Source organism: Furipterus horrens, unplaced genomic scaffold, assembly GCF_987537825.1.
Source record: "Furipterus horrens unplaced genomic scaffold, mFurHor1.1.pri manual_scaffold_11, whole genome shotgun sequence".
NCBI lineage: Eukaryota > Metazoa > Chordata > Mammalia > Chiroptera > Furipteridae > Furipterus > Furipterus horrens.
In genome coordinates this window covers 99,921,471-99,940,035 of record NW_028327181.1, presented here as the reverse complement: position 1 = coordinate 99,940,035, position 18,565 = coordinate 99,921,471, and the positions used below count along the sequence as shown (strand labels likewise).

The 18,565-nt window shown below is 63.0% G+C and overlaps 1 protein-coding gene across 1 annotated transcript in view; it reads right to left on the bottom strand.

The window, feature by feature from the left end:
- RNF213 (ring finger protein 213) overlaps positions 1 to 17,940 on the bottom strand; it is a 77,709-nt gene extending 59,769 nt beyond the window's left edge. Inside the window, exons 1-10 of the mRNA XM_090257599.1 lie at positions 17,815 to 17,940; positions 15,684 to 15,897; positions 11,752 to 12,173; positions 7,678 to 7,803; positions 4,306 to 4,749; positions 3,704 to 3,826; positions 3,071 to 3,228; positions 2,374 to 2,532; positions 1,915 to 2,111; positions 674 to 957 (exon numbers count right to left, since the gene is read on the bottom strand). Coding sequence (XP_090113725.1) covers positions 674 to 957; positions 1,915 to 2,111; positions 2,374 to 2,532; positions 3,071 to 3,228; positions 3,704 to 3,826; positions 4,306 to 4,749; positions 7,678 to 7,803; positions 11,752 to 12,173; positions 15,684 to 15,780 — 2,010 coding nt within the window. The 5' untranslated portion in view covers positions 15,781 to 15,897; positions 17,815 to 17,940. The remainder of the gene's footprint in view (positions 1 to 673; positions 958 to 1,914; positions 2,112 to 2,373; positions 2,533 to 3,070; positions 3,229 to 3,703; positions 3,827 to 4,305; positions 4,750 to 7,677; positions 7,804 to 11,751; positions 12,174 to 15,683; positions 15,898 to 17,814) is intronic.
- Positions 17,941 to 18,565: the final 625 nt, after the last annotated feature.

The window sequence follows — 18,565 nt, the reverse complement described above, 5'->3', positions numbered from 1 at the left end:
GGTGAAGAGGCTTTCAAGTGGAAGCCCAGCTGCTTATGAGGGTTCAACGCCCATCTCAGATGTGGCCAGGTGAGCAGGTGGGGCCAGCGGTGGGGTGGAGCCAGTGAGGGGGCGGGACCAGCAGTGGGGGTGGGGCCTGGTGAGGGGCGGGACCAGCAGTGGGGGTGGGGCCTGGTGAGGGGCGGGACCAGCAGTGGGGGTGGGGCCTGGTGAGGGGCGGGACCAGCAGTGGGGGTGGGGCCTGGTGAGGGGCGGGACCAGCAGTGGGGGTGGGGCCTGGTGAGGGGCGGGACCAGCAGTGGGGTGGGGCCTGGTGAGGGGCGGGACCAGCAGTGGGGTGGGGCCTGGTGAGGGGCGGGACCAGCAGTGGGGGTGGGGCCTTGTGAGGGGCGGGACCAGCAGTGAGGGTGGGGCCTGGTGAGGGGCGGGACCAGCAGTAGGGGTGGGACCAGGTAAGGGGGTGGAACCAATGGTGGGAAGAGAAAGAAAATGGGAAAGACAAAGAATTCCGAAGAGGCGGCACTTGGAGGAAAGGGGTGGAAAGGCCACCTGCCCCAATCTGTACCTGCCCACTGAGTCTAGGGGTCAACTGGCCACTAGGTGGTGAGGCGATGCTGGCTGCCCAGAAGGTAGAAAAGGCAGTGGCTGCAACCCACCCCGGGAAACCTTATACCTGCTTCTCCTCGTACTGCAGGGAGCTCCAGGGCCGCTCCTGTGCTTCATAGATCATGGGCACGCGGACGACGGAATAAAACTGGTGGAACTGGGTGAAAAAGCTGCTGAGATTGGTGGCACTCCAGGTCTGCAGGATGCTGAAGAGGCTGTCCATCATGATGGCGGCGGCGATCTTCTTCCCTCTCACCAGGTCCTTCCTTGTCTGGTCCGTGAAAAAACTCATGATTTGCTTCAACTTCCCAGGCATCCTCATGCAAGCAATGTCGTCATACTGATGCCAGTCTAGGAGGGAGAGGAAGGACGTCACACCCACCCGACCCGCACACTCCACCCTGGAAGGCCGCTCTCGGCCGGCAGGAATGCATGGATGCGCCCGAGGAAGGGAAGGAAGGAGGGCGGCCAGAGGCCTGTGGTCAGCGGCGGCAGGCGCCTGTTGGCAGTCAGCGCACAGGGCGCACGGCTGGGTGCAGGACTGGTGTGCAGACACCGCACGGGCGTGGGGTGACCCTGAGGCCACACGATGTCGCTCCTAGGCTACTTAGTGCCGGTGCCACGGCCTCCAGCTGGCAGCCGTGATGCCACCCGTAAAGGACACCCCAGGTAGCGCGGTGGACCGAGCCCTCCGCCCGGGGCCGACACAGACACGCTCATGCTCGGACACACGCACACACGCAACTGCATGAAGTGAGTGTAAAATAGAGCAAAGAAAAACAAGAAAAGGAGATTTTAAAAAAGATATAAACAAGAAAAGACAGCGTGGAGAATAACGCAATTGCAAGAACGCGGCCGAGTGGGGCCGTGGGCGGTGCTCTCCCCGGCCGCTCAGTCGCGGTGCCGCTCGGCGCCCGGCCCCTGGCTCCCTGCAGCTTCGCGTCTGTCCCTGCCTTCCTTACACGCCCCGCCCGCCCCTTGTCGGCTCTCATACGAGCGGGCAGTGGAGACGCACTTCCAAAGGCAGGTTTACGGCACCCGCCGGTGCGGGTGCGGCCCGTGCTGAGCACAGGACCCGCGGGAGCCGAGGGCGCTTCTGCTCTCCGGAGAGGGACGCCCAGCCCGGGGCGCGGCCCCTGCGGTACGCGTGCTGCGGTCGGCGTACGCCCTGCACACACACATGCACGCACGCACGCCCTGCACACACGCACGCACGCACGCACACACGCACGCACGCACGCACACACACCCTGCACACACGCGCATGCACGCGCGCACGGCGGTCGTCGTCGGCACACAGTCACCCACCTCCCGTGTCCAGCAGCTTAGACTTCACGTGCAGGCAGCGGTTCACGTGCATGTTTTCCTTCTGAGGTTCGTAGATAAACTCATAGTCCACATGTTTGTCTCTTTCAACCACGTACTTGTACGGGATGGGTTTGTTCACATGCTTCTTGGAAATGACGGTGCTGCCTTCGACGAGGTACCCATGAGGCTCGAGGTGTCTGGGAACAAGGAGCACAGCCCCGGTCACGGGAAAGCCCTCCCGGACGCTCCCGTTCTCTCCCGCACAGCACGGAGTGCAGAACGGGAGCCACAGGTGGACGCGACCACGGCAGGACGGCGAAGAGCTGTCCGAAATGCACGTCTTCCAGAACTCTAAGGGTGTCACCCACTTCCCTACAAAGAACTGTTGTCTATTTCAAAGGCGGGGCGTCTAGCACCCGCCCCCCTGAAGGGCTGCTCCGGGCCCTCGGACACACTCACTTGGTACAGTGCATCTCGCACACGTCGCGGCGCCATCCTGGCTCCCCAAGCTCGGCTCCCCCGCGGACAAACACTCTGTGGCGGTTGGGATCGAAGCTGAAGTCTTTGGAAATGATGACGTGGAATAACACAGTGACGCCTTCCCCGGGACTGAGGGAGCTGCAGGAAAGCCACCAGGAAATGGCAATTAGACCTGGATCTGTCTACTCACCCGTGTGTGCGCACAAACACGCACACATGTCCACGAAGTCACAAACTGCACGCAAGGCACACAAGTGAACACACGTGCAAACATACACACGTGATAGTGTGCACACATGCTCGCACACGCACACACGATCCTTGTTTCTTCAACATGCATTAACATGCACCCAGCAAAAATCAAATGCATCGATACTGGGACATACTGCCCACCGCGCGGGTCCTCTCGACCCTCCGTCTACAGGGATTTGCGTAGGGCGGGGGACGATCTCTGCCCTCTGGAAGTGCTGGGGCCGTGGCGGGAGGGGCAGGCTAGCACTCTGAAGTGTGGCAGCCTCTCTCCTGGATTCTGTGAGGCCCTTGTTGCCCTGGGATCCCAGGGACTATGTGACTGGGACTGAGGGACCCTCCCCTCCTCGCCAGGAATCCCCTCCGAGGGGTGGGGTGGGGTGGGGCAGGCCGCCCTCACATCCCCTGCACGCTGTGCGTACCCTACCTCTCCGTCATTTTACGTGTATCGGCTTTCTGGTCCTTCTGCTCCTTCTCCTTCTTTGTGGCAACCACGTCCTTCCCATTCGCCCGTTCCGGCTTCTTTGGGTCTCCTGGCTTGGCTGTCTCTCCAGAAACAGGGGTGTTGCCCACAGTTTTAGCTTCCTGGGACAAGGACCCAAACCCTAGGCTCTAACACCAGCCTCCTAGGTTGCCCCTCACAGTCTGGGGCCCCCACCATAGCCTCTGAGGACCCCTGGCCCAACACTCCCCCCTCTCCGCTCCTGGGGCCCGGCTCTTCCTCGGTGCCCTTGCATGTGCCACTCCCATGGCCCCACATGGCCCACGGCCTGCTTCTCACCCACCCACGTATCCATTGCAGCACCCCTCCTCGGAGAGGCCTCACACAGCCGGGCCCCCTCGGCACCACCTCATGCCCCCAGACCTTGCCCCCTGCCCCAGGGCACGTGTCTCTCCCCTCTAGAGTGTGAGCTCTGAAGGAGGAGAGGGGCCCGTTCATGGCTCCACCCCAGCACCTCACGTGTACGTGGTGAACTGGATGAAGGAGGAGCTATAGGAGGAACCGACTGTGGGACAGACCGCAGGTGCGTGGACACCCTCCCACAGGACGGGACACTACCTGGTGCTGCTCTCGGGAAGCAGAGACACCTGCAGGTGGCTGTTTCGATTTCTGAGTCTTACTTTGAACTTCCTTCTTAGCCTCCTGCCCTGGATTCACTCGCTTGACTGTGACTTCAATAGCCTGGAAGAAATAAAGACCCCAAGCCCTGACTGGTTGGTGTGGGTTGGGCATCGCCTCGCCAAGTAAAAGGTTGCCGGTTCAATTCCCGATCAGGACACAGGACTGCGTTGCTGGTTTGGTCCCAGGTCAGGGTGCATATGAGAGGGAACCAATCCATGTTTCCCTCGCACGTCGATGTTTCTCTCCCTTTCTCCCTCCCTTCCCCCTCTCTAAAAAAAAATAAATACAATCTTTAAAAAGAAAAAGAAATAAAGACCCCCAAACATCAGGGCTAAGGTGACAAAATGAACAGGGAGACCGTGACTCGGTGTCGGGAGGGTCTGCAGCTGGGGTGGAGGGTCAGCCGCTCCCGCAGCCCCATTCCCAGTAGCAAGTCCTGGAGGACAGACTCCCTTCCCAGACAGGCAGGGGACGTCAGAACCACAGAGCGCAGCAAGGCGCCAGGACACGGCAGGCCAGCCCTGGTCATTACGACTCACCCCAGAGGCGGTGGCCGGCGGCTCTTTCCTGGGCTCGGAGTGGATCCCGTCTGTTTCAAGCATCAGGGGCTCCGGGGCAGCGGCGGTGGGGCTGGCCCCAACCTGCTCCTTCCCTTCTGGGCGGGCACCTCCGCCAGTCTGGTCCTGGGTAGCCACACTGCCCGGAGACTCGCCTCCCGTGGCTGCCTCCGCTCCGCCTGCAGCCTGGCCCTGCAGAGAACTTCCGGGCCCGCCTGGCGTCGCGCCCGTGCCCACGGGCTGGCTCAGCTGGCTGGGAGGCCCCGCCGGCTGGGCAGAGTTTTGGGGCAGGGCTGTGCACTGGAACCCGGGATCTGTCAGCGAATCCAGACTGCAGGGCGTGGAGGAGGACGGGGACAGGGATCCCAGCCCTGTGGACAAGGAGGCGCTCTGGTTCTTTTTCTTCTTCCTGCTCTTCCTCTTGTTCTAGACAGAAAAGGAGACACCAGTTTTACTCCTCAGGTGTATTCGATTCTCACCCAGGTTTTCCTCCAATTTCCTTTCAGCGGCTCAAGAACGTCAAGCTTAGCTCAGCCAACCCCGCCACCTGCGGGGCCAGCCATCCCCGTCCTGGAAAGATGAAGTTCTGACACAGCAGGAACAGGGTGGTGGGCAGAGCTGAGGGACAGGCAGCTGACAACCCGACACGGACTTTCAGCCCACGAGGATGGTGCTCGGACGGCCCAGAGCATGTGTGGGCTCCCGTGTTACTCCCTTACATCATATTACAGAACAGAACTGAAACAGAGGAGAGGACGAGACTGGAGGCACGGGCGGGACAGCTCCGTCCCGCACCCCCGCAGGCACACGGGGCCTCGGCCGCGAGACCTGCTCAGAGGCGACAGGTCCCAACTCTGGAATTGGAAACAGCACTTGGGAGAGGCAGGCCTGGCGAGGCCTCCCAAGGACCCCGCGGGGACAGCACTCTGGAGTGAGATTTGATCAGCTCGTTCAGTGCGGGTGACCTGTAACCCCGCTGAAGGCCAGTATGGACTCTGACCTCGCCATCGCCACCCTCTTTGGGTGGCGTCACCAGGGATGGGGGCCTGGCAGGGCGTGGGCTGCGTCCGCGCATGGGGCGGGGAGGCCTCGCTCTTGTCCGCTCCTGGATTTCCTGACCGAACCTCCTGCCGCTCTGCCCACAGCGATGAGCGCGGCGTGCGGCCACCTGGGCACGCCCAGAGGACGACTCCCTGGCCTGAGGACGGGCACCCACGGCCACTGTGCTGGAAGGACAGAGGCGTGAGGACAGTCGTTAAGGCAGCGGCACCCCCACGCCTGCACGGCTCTCTAACGGCCTAATGTGCGGGTGGGGACCCAGCTCGTTGCCAGGGAGGCGCCGCCAGGCCAACAGCAGGACCGGAAGCCCGGCCCCAGGCGCCCCAGCGCTGACCCGGCTGCTCAGGGGGGCCGGCACCAGCACGCTGTTCACACTGGTCGAGACCACTGCTTGGACCGGCAGGAGGCTGTGTGCGGGCGCCCCGGGGCCTACAGCCCGTCCCAGAACCTCCTCTTCAGTGCCAGGCTGCCGGAAATCAAGTCGCATCAGAGCAAAACTGACCGACAAAGGGCTCTGGAACTCTGTGCCAGGAACAAGGACAGGAGATTAAGACGTGTCCCCCATGAGGCCAGTCATTCAGAGGGGGAGACAGACCGAAACAGGAGGTTTTAGTGTATGGGAAGTGCTGCTGCTGAAGGCACGGCGTAGGGCGGGGGGTCAGAAGTAGCTCATAGCCTGGACGGCCTCGTGGAGGAGATGGCGCAGGCTGACTCTGAAAGACACTAACTCTGGAGAACGCAGCAGACTCCCCGGTCCTGTGCCGCACGAGGACGCAGGCTGCCCCATGGCTCCCTAGCTCACCCAGAAGAAAAGCCCAAGCAGGGTCCAAAGACCCCATGCGACTCAGAGCCTGGTCACAGCCTGGAGCCCGTCCCATCCTCGTCCTGCCCCAACACTAAGTTTGTATTTTATTTCCTGCCTTTATGGTGATGCTTTGTCATTCTGAGGGTCTTGCAGACCCTGGAGGCATAACCTGGGCTGGCTATTTCCTAGAGACAGCAGACAGCAAGCCAGGGAGCCAGCTTCCATATACAAACCAACCCACCCAGACCCCACACCCGCTCCCCTCCTCGGCGCCTCGCACCGTCCGGGCCACTGTCCACCTGCCCCTCTGCCCGCGACCAGAGCCCACCGCAATGACTGGAGGCAGCCAATCCTAAACCTGCACACGGCTGCACACACTGCACACAGCTGTACCCAGCACACGGCTACACATGCAGCACGTGACGCACACAGCTGTACACAGCAGCACATGGCTACACACACAGCACACCTGCACACGGCTGTATAGGCTACACACACCTGTGCACACAGCGAGTGATCCCAGCTCAGACTTGGGGACTATCTATCTAGCACCTGGATCAAGCCTTGCCTGCAGCCATCGACCCAAGAACAAATTCCCTGAATCACATTAATTAATCTGGGCTGGGTTCTCAGTTATTTGCAAGCAAATGGTTTCTAACAGTTAAAATAATCAAACCTCATATGAGGTTGTTTCCAACGTGTACAGAAGCCCAACCAGGTCAGGGTAATCGACGCTCTAATAGCTTTCATCAAATCAGATGTCAGGCCACAGAATCCTCGGGGGCGGCTGTGTAAAGACTGCTGTAAGTACAGGAGGGGCCCTCGCAGGGCCAGTGACCAGCTCCTGGAAGGCACCTGTGGGGGGCAGGGTGACCTCCACACAGAGCGCACGAGGCAGCGGACCCCAGAGCGCCTGCACCAGCAGCAGCGGACGGTGGATTTCATGCCGGAGCGGCAGCCACCAACCCAAACCCACTTGCTAGTGAAAGCAACACCCCCACCGCCCGAGAGGCCGTCCCTCAGAAGCAAACGTCCTTCCGTGGCGTGTGTGGGCTGGTTTCATTTCTGGCATTATCGGGGCGCGCTGCAGTAACCCCGATGCTGCAGAACACGAGCCGACTCAGCATTTGCACCTCCAGAGCCCAGAGGCTCCGCTTGGTGGCAGGCACCGCCCCGCGGGGGTTCAGAGCCCGGGCCAGAACCTCAGGCGCTGGTGGCAGTGGCGCTCCCAGGGGGCCTGGGCCCCCGGCCTCTGCCGTGAAGGCACCACCTCTCAAAAGAGGTACTGTCACCAGAGATGAAGGGAAGGACGGAAGAATGGGGGCGAGGGGCACACACCACAGAAGCTGAAGTTTCACGTTAGCAGCCTGTCCTCAGTCACAAGTGCAGGGAGGGGCGAGGAGCCCGCAGCCGCCTCCGTGGGGCGCTGGAGTGGCATGCAAGGGCAGGGCCCGCAGGGGACAGCTGGTCCCCCTGCTCATGCAAACTACCTGCTCAGGGTCTGCAGAGGGCACGGTGGCCGCCTCTTTCCTTCTTTTGCTGGGAGGGTCATCGGCAGCCTCCAGCTCACCAGCGGAGCAGGCCGCTGCGTCCACACAAGCCTCGGACGCAGCCCCCTGTGGAAATAGGACCCCCTTCATTCAGATGCAGCATTCAGAGCCCCCCTCCCCTGCAGAATCCTCAGGGACCCCTAACGCAGGCCCCGCCAGCTCCCAGCCCCGCCATCCAGGCCAGCGGCAGAGGGTCCCGTGTCAAGGGGACGCCAGGAAGGGCTTCTGCAGGCAGGCAGGTGGGCAGAGCAAACCCGTGTACGGAAGTGCTCCGCGCCAGCATGCCCGTGCCAGCTCCTGAGAGCCCGTCTCCCTCCTGGGCTACTGCTCCCCACAAAGATGTGGCGTGGAGACGCTGGTGGGAGGGCCAGGCCGCCAGGCACCAAAGGCAGAGCCGGGCTGGGACTGTTGGGGGCTCGGGCAGCACAGGGCAGGGGCCCCCTCCGTGGACGGTGCACTCAGGCGGCACAGAGCAGGCACCGGCCAGGCGGCTCCCATCTCCGGCTCCCATCTCCGCCTCCCACCAGCCTCCTCCTTTTCTTAAGGAAGGCATGAGGCCCAGAGGGCTTGGTCATGTGTCCCAGGCCATGGGGGGGGCAGGGCAGGGCAGGCGGGGGGGGGGGGTGCTGGCAACCAGGGCAGCTGGGCCTAGAACGGAGGAGGCCCAGCGTAGCTGCCCCCAACATTAACTAAGAAGCACATTAACTAAGAAGCGAGGCCTTAGGCATGTGGGTTGGCCTCAGCCTCCCCAAGGGAACCAGGCATGTGGGACATCCGATCCCACCTTCCGGCACTGCCTCTAGGAGGAGGGGCAACAGGAAAGGCCAAGAGCCTCAGGACCCTGTCCTGGGGAAGGCAGACAATTGCTGATCCCGGCTGGCTGCTTCCCCTCTCCTGGGGGCAGGAAGCCGAGACAGGAAGGAAGCATGGGGACCCCTGGGCAGCTTCCACCCAACTCCCCGGCTGTGGGAAGCCACCCTGGGGAGAGCAAATCCCCAGCCGCTGGGGAGGGTGCAAGAACCAGCAAAGGCTCCCAGTGTGTCAACACCAAAGAGCCCGTTAACCGCCACACCCTGCGCACACCCCCGGATTCTGGACAAAGGGGACAAAGGACATCGCGCTCAGCTGGGGAGCTCCACCTCCCGGCCAGTTCCTAGTGCTTCGGCCTTCCCAGTCACAGCTTCGCAGCTGGGTCACACCCACATCCTGGCCAGGGATCACGGAGGGTCTGCTAAGGACCGGGCACGGTCACAACCCCCTCCCCCCCCCCAGTGAATCCCCAGAGACAAGCCCACAGCCTGCCTCTGCGCCCCGCACCTGGCTTCCCTCCTTCTGCACATCTAGGCCTTTCTAAAAATTCCTTTCTGGGACAACACCCAGTTTTCTTATACGGAGCTGGCAATTCACAGACACAAAGTCAACCGTGGTACAGGGCACTCCACGGTGGCACTCGGGGCCGTCGCAGGCGTGCGGCTACACTCTGCGGGGCTCGGACATTTTCCTCACCCCAGAAGGAAACCCGTCCCCACCAAGCCGTGGCGGTGTCCTCTCTGCCAGCCGCTGGGGGAGCGCCGGGCATGCCTGCGGCTTCCTCCCAGAGCCCAGTTATCTGCGGGACCCCGCTTTCCAGCCCAGGCTCCCGCCGCCCTGGCTCTTTGTCCCGCCAGAACCTGTCCACCCAGCGGCAGCAGCTTCCTCATCCGTCCTTGAGGCTCCCAGGCAGTTCCCGCTCTGCACCCTCATGGGGATCCAAGCAGAGCGCACAAACCAACCCTGGGCAGGTCCAAAGAGACAGACACAGCTCCCGGGGAGCGAGCTTCACGCTGCCCCCCGGGTGCCAGGCCCAGCGCCGGGGGCCCTGCAGACCCAGAGGCCCAGAGGCTGAGCCTGCAGCCCGGGCACTCGCTCAGCGCCTGGGAAGCTGGGGCAACGTCTCAGCACCCCAGTCAAGTTGACCTCAGTTTCGCTCCTGCCTTTCGGGGTTGTCTGGAGGGTCGGGCCCCCCAAGTCCCCTCTCTGCCACTAGCAGGCGTGTTTCAGGAACGCTTTCCAGAACCTCATCTCATCCGACTGCACGATGTCCTCGCCGCGTCCGTCCTTGGAAAAACTAGCGGTTGCAGGCTCCAGAGCGTGCCCCCACCAAGATGATGCCCCTGCGGGGACCGTGGCAGAGCCAACACCCTTGCTGAGGTCATTTTATCACGAAACCAGAGCCGTGGGAGAGCGGGTCGAAGGGCACCTGCCCGCTGGGTGGTCCCACGAGGGCACCTCCGGCCGAGGGGCGCCTCGCGTGTCGCTGACCGCCGACTGCTGCCTCTGAACCGAGGCTTTAACGTGAGGGTGGAACGCGACACCGCGCCGCTCTGTTCCGGGCACCCGACGCACGTTCGCCGGCCGCTCGTATCTGCTGCGCGGCGACCAGGATCTGTCGCCGGTCCGTGTCTGTCTCGGGTCGGCTGCCACTTTCTGCTTCATGTCTAAGAGCATTTGACACAGGGCGCGACTCGCTCTTTGCTGAGCATATTTGTACGTAAGGCCAGATACTGGCCGTGTTTCTTCCCTTCCCGAAAGGGTCTGCCCTTCATTTGTGCTGATGGTGTCTGTGAGGGGTTTTTAGTTCTTTTGAGACTTTTATGGCAGTCAAGGCACCAACGCATCCTTTGTGTTTTTTCCTTTCCCTCCAGAGACCGGACAGCCAGCCGTGCTCACTGATTCCCTCCATCTGCGGCTGCGCACACCAGGTCCCACCTCAGCTGGCCCGCACTGGGATGCCCGCCCCCCCTCGGGATCCCGTTCTCATGACGGTGGCTTTGTGACAGTTTGGTTTGATCGAGTGCAGCCTTGTCCCCCTCACGGCTCTTCTTCGTCACTATTGTCTTGACCGTGCTCGCCCGTTTCTTCCTCCAAAAGAGCCTTGAAGTTACTTGGTCCAAAAGCACTAAACACCCCACCTGGTCCCAACTCATTTCCGTTTACCCAGACTTCCCACGTCCCACAGGCCGTGACGCTGCACCGGCCTCCGGCTCCAGGTGCGTTCCTCTCCCAGGGGAAGACACACACAGGCTCGCGCACACACCCCACAGACACACCTCTGCTCACGTGTACACACCACTCACATGTGCACACAAATACACATCCCCAACATAATCACACATACACTTATACAAACATGCACCCCCAATGCACACACCTCACGCACACCACACACCAAACACACACACATGCACATCACCAGTGCACACACCTCATGCACACCACATACACACACATGCACACCCAGTACACACACAGTGGACCCCTCACTGCAGCTGCAGCCCGTCCCACCCCAGCCCGGCCACTGGGGGGACCATCTGAGGACCAGGCAGGAAACCAGCCCAAACCCGGACACTTGAGAGAGAGACAGTGGTCCTCCCTCCCCAAGTCCTGCAGGAAGTCTGCCCTCCGGCCAGACAGTGCACTCAGGGCGTCCCGCATCCTCTCTGAGCCTGTTCTGGTACCTGCCCTGCAAGCCTGGCCTTGGGCCCCACCTGGCCCCTTACCCGGCAGCCACGCGGACCTGACACCTGCCGGGAGACACAGCTCCCCTGGGATTTTCGAGCGCCCTCTCTGTCCTCGGAGCTCGGAGGCATCTCAGGCAGCACCATCCACGCAAAGAGGGCCAGACACCCCCAGGGCAGAAGGGAGTCCAGGCCCGTCCAGCCACAGCTGCTGGGAGACCTGGGAGACCGTGTGCCGGGTCCGTGCTGGGTCCGTGGGAGGAAACAGCAGGGGGAGGCCCCAGAGGGACAGAACCCCAGAGACGGAGCGATGAAGCCGGCTCAGGGAAAGGAGGGCAGCTCGCCATCGCCCAGGGCTGGGCAGCCGCGGGCAGTGCTGGGGGTGGGGCCGTGACCACGTCCCTGAGAGGATGCGTGGGGACACACGTGGGGAACTTTGGTCAGCCGCTGAGGAGACCGCAGCAGGAACCAGCAGCTGGGCAGGGCCGGGGGGGGCCCCTGCCGGGGCAGCACTTACTCTTTGGACGGTCCATTCGCCCTGGGAGCAGGACTGGTCCGGACTCCCCTGCCAGTCGCCGGAGCCCAGGGCGGTGAAGGGGCCACCTTCCTCCTTCAGCTCCTGCCCGCGCTCCAGCTCGCCCTCGGGCGCCAATGTCACCGTGGGGCCACCTTCCTCCTTCAGCTCCTGCCCGCGCTCCAGCTCGCCCTCGGGCACCGATGTCACCGTGGGGCCACCTTCCTCCTTCAGCTCCTGCCCGCGCTCCAGCTCGCCCTCGGGCGCCGATGTCACCGTGGGGCCACCTGCCTCCTTCAGCTCCTGCCCACGCTCCAGCTCGCCCTCGGGCACCGATGTCACCGTGGGGCCACCTGTCTCCTTCAGCTCCTGCCTGCGCTCCAGCTCGCCCTCCACCGTGGAGTTGTTCCCAGACTCTGCAAAGGCTGTGGAGGGAAGCGGAATGTGTCACTCCCTGGGATGTTATTTGGAGCTGGTTATTTGAAGAAAGGACAGGCCCAGGAGAGGCTGGGAAAGCTGACCAGCAGAGGTTGCCCTTTTGTGAGGGACATTTACATCTGTGAGGGAAATCTCCATTTGTAAGGGGTCTCCCTACCAGCCCTGGAAAGGGGAGGGTGGCCTCTTCCTTGGGGTCGGAACAAAAGGTAACAACTTTCAGCTGCAGAACAACCTTGCCCTGGAGACTCTCTAGGCTCCCGGAAGGGGCTCCTCACCCCCACCATCTGCTTTTCTCTCTCACTGAAGGGGGTGGCATCTGCCATTTGGGAGAATTACTCGGTTCCCTGGCCTCTTCCAGGTGTGCGGGAGGCATGTGTGTTAGTAAATGTTGTTCCGGTTCTTCAACTCTGATCTTACATCAAGTTACTTATCAGATCAGCCCGAGAACCTAGAAGAATGGGGAAAACACTTCCCGCCCACGCAGTGGAGGCCGTGGGTCAACAACCCGAGCAAGCCTGGACCCCTCCCCCGGCTTCCGGACAGGTCGACCGGCTCTGTCTCCAGCCCCCCTCGCCCGCACCAAACCCCACCCCCGACTCCTGCCGGTGATGGGGGACTCATGTTGGAAAACTTTAGTTCCAGGTAACAGCTAAGAAGCTTAGTAATGAATGCACTGTATGTAAAAAGCTCTTGTTTTAGGAACGGGAGGTGTGACCCACCCTGACTCCAGGCCAGAAGCAGTCCCACCTTGTGCTGCAGGAGGACCGCAGGCCATCATGACATTATCTAAGCCTTTGTGCTCCAGGGTGAGGTGACCACGGCCCAGGGCACAGAGGAAGGAATGCTGCAGCTTTTATCCGATTAACCTCTTCCCTGAATTCCAAACCCCTTCCCTACACTTTTCTCCTCCTTATAAAAAGGCTCGTCTATAATGGAATTGAAGCCAGTCTGTTAGGTTCAAACCCACTGTCTTCTCAGATCTCTGACCACCTGAATAAAGCGCCATATAGATCCAACCCGCCTGCTTATTGGGCCTGGTGGGTGACGGCAGGGACACCGGCTTTTCCGGCTTCACAGGGTCTCAAGGAAACGTGGAAAATGCAGGAACTTTAAAAAATGCATCACCTGGAACGAGGGGTCTCCACTCACCCCCTTTCCACACTGTTATCAGTGTGTCCCCCCCCTCCCCAGACCCAGGGATCGGACAGGTCCCCCCCCTCCCGCCCAGCTTCCAGGACCCCCAACCCCCAGGGTGAAAGAAGGAGCCCCCCGTCCCCAGCAACTCCAGCCAAGTCCCCAGCATCTTGGTTTCACTTTCATTTCCTGCAAATACAGGCACAGCCAGGGTGTGAGGAAGCAGAGGAGGCCACAGACAGGAAGTCATGTGTTCCTGGGGTGACTCGCAGGCACCCCTGGCCCTTAGGGATGCTGTGCGTGATGCTCAGGGTCCAGGGGGCCAACCAGGCACCCCTGCTGACTAAGAGGACCGGTCAGTGCCTGCCACACCCCACAGTAGGGGAGAGACCACGCCCAGTCACCCAGCCCAGGTGGGCAGCACCCCGTCCTTCCTGCTTCCGTGGGGGCTTCCTCCCAAGCACGGGCTCTGGACCCACGGGCCTGGGTTTCAGCCGTGTGACGAGCTGTGTGACTCTGGGTGAGTCACTTCCACTCTCTGTGCTGTGCTCTTGGCATCTGTAAAATGGGGGTTTATGATGGCTCCTCCCTCAATGCTTAGCACAGCTTGGGGCACGTCACGGTTAGCAGCCAGGGTCTGGTTTCACTTTGTTCCGTCTCTGGAGCCAGAAAGGCCCTTCCCTCCCAAGGTCCCCACCTGGATAGATGTTCTCCTTACAGGGGAGGGGGGAGCGGTAGAGGGGGAGTCCTGGCAGGACACCAGGAGCTCAGCCAGGCCATGATTCCGTATCTGGACAGCAAGCAATCAATGACAGCAGCAGACAGTCCCCGACCCCCAAAGGCTCGCGGCTCAGGAGCCCCCAGGTTTGACTGTTAGCCGGAGCCCTCCCAAAGGGCCAGCAGCCGAAGAACATCCACCACGTAAAGCCCCCTCCCCGCCCCCTGCCACTCACACCCAAGCACAGCACCTGTTCTCGAGCACTTTGCACAAAGCAGCAGAAACGGTGCGATGGAGGAACGGGCACCCCCCCAGCGCCCAGCAGGGTGCATCCTGGGAGATGACCAGGAGCAGCGAGGAGGGAGGCCCGGCACTGCCAGCATTTACTCACTGCACACACGCACGTGCACAAAGCAGCGTGGACTTTCTCTGAGTCATTCAGCAATTATTTATCAAGCACCTACTATGTGCTGAGCACCTACTGTATGCAGAGCACGTACTGTGTGCCAGTCACTGTGCAAGGGACCTGGGCTGAAACAGCGAACAAGAGAGCAAAGGCCTCCTCTGAAGCCACAAGACAAATAAATAGATCAAGTGAGACTGGGGTGCAGGGGGCAGTCTTCAAGGGGGGGTCAAGGACGGCCTGGAGGGGAGTAAGCAGCCGAGCAAAGGCTGGAGGGCGAGGAGGGGGGAGCCTGCTACTGCCCTCTGAGGACAAGAGTGTCCCAGGAAGGACAGGAGGCCGTTGGGCTGGGGGAGGGGCTGCAGGAGAGGAGGTCAGAGGGTCATTTGCGTTGGCCTTGCAGCTTTCACTCTGAGCAGCACCCAGGGGAAAGGACCCCCAGCTAGGCTCTGCCCCTGCAGCCAGCGGGGTCTCCTGGGGACAGGATGTGGGGTGTGAGGAAGGGGAGCGGTGGGGGTCATGCAGGGTGGGGGCAGGGCTGAGCCCCCCCACTGGAGGGAAGAGCTGCCCTGATCAGGGCAGGTGGAAAGCCTGAGGTGCAGGTATGGGGGAGACAGGAGCTGGGCTTCAGGAACAATGGGAAGCCCAGGGGCCTGCCAGACACCAAGGCGGGCGGGCCGCGGGGGCTGGACCAAAGGGCTGACCTGGGACCTGTCAGGGCCTGCGCAGTTTGTGAAGTCACAGGGCAGGCGGAGGTCCCCACGAGAGCAGGTGGAGGTCCCCACGAGAGCAAGTGGAGTGGGGAGCAACAGCCAGCCGAGGGAGGAGAAAGCATCCTCATGCCAACCGGTGCCCGCTGCCACCCTCACCAGAGAGCAGCCTGTGCCGGCTGTGAGGACCCCTCGCCCACCCTGGGGCTGGGGGTCCCATCCTATGCACCATCCTCTGAAACACCCCATCCACTGAGCTCAGCCCACACTGCCCACTGCCAAGAGGGAAGAGAACCTCAAATTCCCTCCAAGAAATAAAACAGAAATTTCTAGAAGAGAGACAGCTGCCTCCAGCAAAGGACCCAACAGAACTGTGCTGAGGAAGCGCATCTAGAACGTGTCCTTTAGCCCCAGGAGACCTCACTCTGCGGCCCGGGCTGCCTGGTGGCCTCGGCTTCCCATTCCAGGGCAGGAGGCGGGACTGAACTGGCTGCCCACCCACTGTCCCCGTCGGCACCCCCTCAGGCCTCACCCGGTGCGGGGACCGCAGGGGCCAGCGGCTTGCCACACTGGCTGCAGAACTTGGGAGCCTCCTCCCTAGAGACGTGCCGGCAGGAAGGGCACTCCATAGCTCCGGGCTGGGCTTCTGAGGCGGCTGCAGAGCTGGAAGCCAAACTCCCGAGGAAGCCGCGCCTTTATTCAGAGCCAGCTGTCACGTGACCACCGTCCTGCTTCAGTTTCATTTTCTGGAAAGTGACAGTACAGAAGGTCCTGGCTCCATCGAAACCCAGCACAAACCCCTTCCGGGCAGTTCACAGTTCACAGTTCACAGCTCGGCCTCCTACCAGGTCCTGCCCTCCCAGTCCCTCCTGTGCCCCCAGCCCCACTCCCACCTTTCAGCACCCATCCCTTTCTGCAGCCTGGCCTCTGCCACCCAGCCCACCCTCCAGGCCTCCTGAGCTCTCCGTCTCTCAGTAAGTCCAAAATCGTGCCCACCCAACTGAGACTGAGGCCTGGGGCGGGGGGAAGGGGGAGGCAGAAACACAGCTTGCCCAAAGCCCCGAAAACACACATGCATCCTGGCCCAGGAGCTCACGGGGACCAAAGCCCCTGGCTCTTGGGCCGGGGGACCAGGTGAGATGCAGGACAGGCAGGCGGGCTGCGTCAGAGCCACAGCCCCAACAACCTGCAGCGGCGGTGCAGGGCTACACCCCACCCCACCACCACCCCATCAGGGTGCCTCCTGACGGGCAGGCGCTGCCCGCTTTGGAGCCCCTACTCCTGCCTTGACCATCTGGCCCCTCAGAGCAGCAGCAAACCAAGGGCGGGGTCCTGCTTGTCCAGGCATCCGGGGAGAGCGCAGGCAGGGGCAGCTGTCGGAGCGCAGAAGCGCACTGGCCCGCCTGCCGCCCTGTTCTCCCGGCTTCAGAGCCAGGACTCCGCCAGAGCAGCGGCCAAGCCGGCTCCTGCACCAGCTGGGGGTGCCCAGAGGACCCTCAGGCTGGGTCCTCCCTGTGGCCAGTCTCAGCACCCCCTCACAGGCCTGTGGCAGGGCCGCCTGTCTGCTACAGAGGGCTGCGTCTCCAGCAGCTGCTGACCTCCTGGCGGAAGGGCAGGGCCGGACCCAGGACTCTGGGTGTGCACAGTGCCCTGGCTTCCCCCACCGCGGCCAGGCCCACCTCCCCCTCGCTCTTCCCCACGGCGGTCTGGGCACCCTCTCACTCAGAGACTTGCAATGACCCCCCGGCGTCTCCCTTCCCTTAGTTGTCTTCCTTGTCCCCACTGCTCTGCTTCCCCGCCGGGTCCTCTGGCAGAAATGCACTTTCCTGTTCACGCAGCTTCCAGACTTCTCCTCTCCCTTTATTTCCAACCCCTGAAGCCATGCCAGAGCTCAAAGCCCATGTCCCAACTACCATGGAGGAGGGGCCCGGGCTGGTGGGGCCCAGGCTGGAGGGAACCCAGGCTGCTGGCCCCTACCATCCTGACCCACCCTCATTCTGCACTGGCCGAGCTCTCAAGGCCACCACTACACGGGTGCCAGCCGGGCTATGAGCCCCCAGCCAGGGGCAGCCCTGGACGGTGGGCGCACCGTGCGCCCTGGGTGATGCCGGCAGTAATGTCATTCTCCTAGGAGTCGCTGTGAAATAAAGACTTGGGCTCATGTGGGAAACACCACTTTTCCGTTATTCCAATTAGTGAAAGGCAGGATTCGGGGAGGAGGCGCAGGCGCAGCCCCCAGGGCTGGCCGTCCCACCGAGGCCCCTTCCGGGGACCTAAACGCAGGCGTCCGAGCAAGCCCGGGGGTCTCCCGCGCTCGCGGCTGGGCCCCTGGGAGTGTCGCCAGGGCTCCCAACATGCGCAATGCCCGCAGGCGGGGCTTAACCGGGGACCGGCGGCGAAACCGAAACCGGCGCCGCAGGAAGAGGCGTCCAGGCGGGGACCGCGGCCGGACGCGACATCTGGCCGCAGGCACCACTCCCCGCTGGCCTCTGCCCGGCCGCCGCGACCCAGACCCCCTGCGGGCCCCGCGGCACCGCGCCCCCGCCCCATCGGGCACCCTCGCACCCACGGGACCCGAACCCCTTACCCACGGGGCCCAGCGGACCGGAACACAGGGGACCCGGCTTCCCGCCCGCAGCCCCGCGCCCGGAGCCCGCGCGCACCTGGGGCGCCGCCCCGCGCCCGCGTCACTCCCGCCCGCACGGTTTCGTTTCCTGGGTCCGGGTCCGCCCCTCCTCCCGCCTCAGCCGGCGCTGCGGGGGTCCGCGCGGGTGTGGCCGGAGTTCCCCCGCCGGATGGCGCCCCCAGTGAAGCCGTGCTCGTGCGCGCGGGCGCCGGCAGCACAGACGCAGGCCGGCCCCGCCCTCCCCGGGGCGTCCCGGAGCCCTTGGTGGCCGGGGTGGGGCGTGCGCGCGGGTCCCCCAGCCCCGTGCCCAGCACCTTGGACGGCGTCCACGACCTTGCCGAGCCAGCGGCCAGCCGGGGCATGGCCCCGCGGACGCCAGGCCGGTCACTGAGCCGAGCTTCAGGCCACGCGGCGCAAGGTGCGGGTCAGCAGCCCCGGCATCAGGACCTGGTGCGGAGTAAGTAACCCGGCGACGGCCGCGGGGGCTTGCCCACACTCAGGGCTCCGCGGGTCACCGGTGACCAAGAGGCCGCCGGGGCCGGGGCCGCACCTGCCCCTGCCTGTTTCTCCATCTGCGCGCTCACAGCCCCACAGCCTGCAGCAGCCGGATAATTAATAATAATAATGCCGCCGTGTCTGATGTACAGTGTCCTTGCCCCTGCCAACCAGCCCAGCCTGGGCCCCTGTGGGGAGCCTGGTCCTGCCGCCGCTGCTACGGACACCCCTTAGGATGATTATCATCATTAACAACAAAGGCCGGCTCCTGCCCCACCCGCCTCTCCGACCCT